Source organism: Poecilia reticulata, linkage group LG6 (genome assembly GCF_000633615.1).
Source record: "Poecilia reticulata strain Guanapo linkage group LG6, Guppy_female_1.0+MT, whole genome shotgun sequence".
NCBI classification, from domain to species: domain Eukaryota; kingdom Metazoa; phylum Chordata; class Actinopteri; order Cyprinodontiformes; family Poeciliidae; genus Poecilia; species Poecilia reticulata.
In genome coordinates, this window is record NC_024336.1 from 808,519 (window position 1) to 809,528 (window position 1,010).

The 1,010-nt window shown below is 49.1% G+C and overlaps 1 protein-coding gene across 3 annotated transcripts in view; it reads left to right on the top strand.

Moving 5' to 3' along the window:
• Positions 1-1,010, top strand: part of cttnbp2 (cortactin binding protein 2) — a 92,375-nt gene continuing 91,365 nt past the window's right edge. For all 3 annotated transcript variants that reach the window (XM_008410654.2, XM_017305253.1, XM_008410656.2), the window contains exon 1: positions 1-320. In XM_008410654.2, coding sequence (XP_008408876.1) covers positions 240-320 — 81 coding nt within the window. In that variant the 5' untranslated portion in view covers positions 1-239. The remainder of the gene's footprint in view (positions 321-1,010) is intronic.

The window sequence follows — 1,010 nt, forward strand, 5'->3', positions numbered from 1 at the left end:
CTGTCGGCCCCCGCCTACAGGACTGCTCGCTCGCCCGCCTCCTCTCAGCTGCAGTAGCCCAAACACTCAGGTCGTGTGCTCCTGAATGTTGGGAGAACTGTCGCTTTCTATTCAATTGGTCAGATTCCGTCTCTCTTTCCCTTCAATGACCGTTCGGGGCGTGCTTTGCACTCAGCAGCGCAATAGTTAATGTGTGTGCCGGATGCACCCTCACTCCAGCAGACCGCTACAGCACGAAGATGGCGTCGGAGGGAGCCAGCGGAGAGCAGCCTCCTCCGGTACAAACACTGGTCGCTGCCGCGCCGGGAGGTATCGACACGGTAAGACGCGTATATGGAGGCAAGCTACCCATAGACGCTGCTTCTTATTTTTTAAATATTTATTTCAGTGTGGAGCCGTGGCTGTCCTGAGGAAAAGACAGTGAAACGTGCTGCGCATCTATTTCTCTAAAAGGCTCTGGAAGCAACAGCGGTGGGCAGCGCGAGGCACTCGGCTGTCTCTGGAGAAAACACGAGCCTCGTCCCCGTTTGAGCCGCTATATTAACCTTATTTGTCCTGAGCAGACCTCAGTAATGCCATATTTTGCCTTTTGTTGCACTAGTAAGTTGCTTTGTTCATCTAGCACGGCCTCTCTCAGCGCTAATCTCGTAGTTGTTATGTTATCCCGTGTTTTCCAGCTCCCGATGAAAGGAAAAGTGGCGCTGGTTGTACAGGTTGTGACTCATTCTGTAGTAGCTACACAGTACCCAGGGCAYACACTGCTACTCCATTCCTACTACGAGATTTGTTTCCTCTATTTGGTGCAAAACCATAATATTTTGGTTTGACCATTAATTTTTATCTAAAGTCCAAGAGGGGTTCTGTTTATTTATGTTAGGTACATCAATGAAATAGGTGTTCTATGTGAGTGTTTAACTAGAGATTCCTGTGTTATCATCGTTTTGGCTAGTTTTTACACACACACACACACACACACACACACACACGCACACACACACACACACACACAC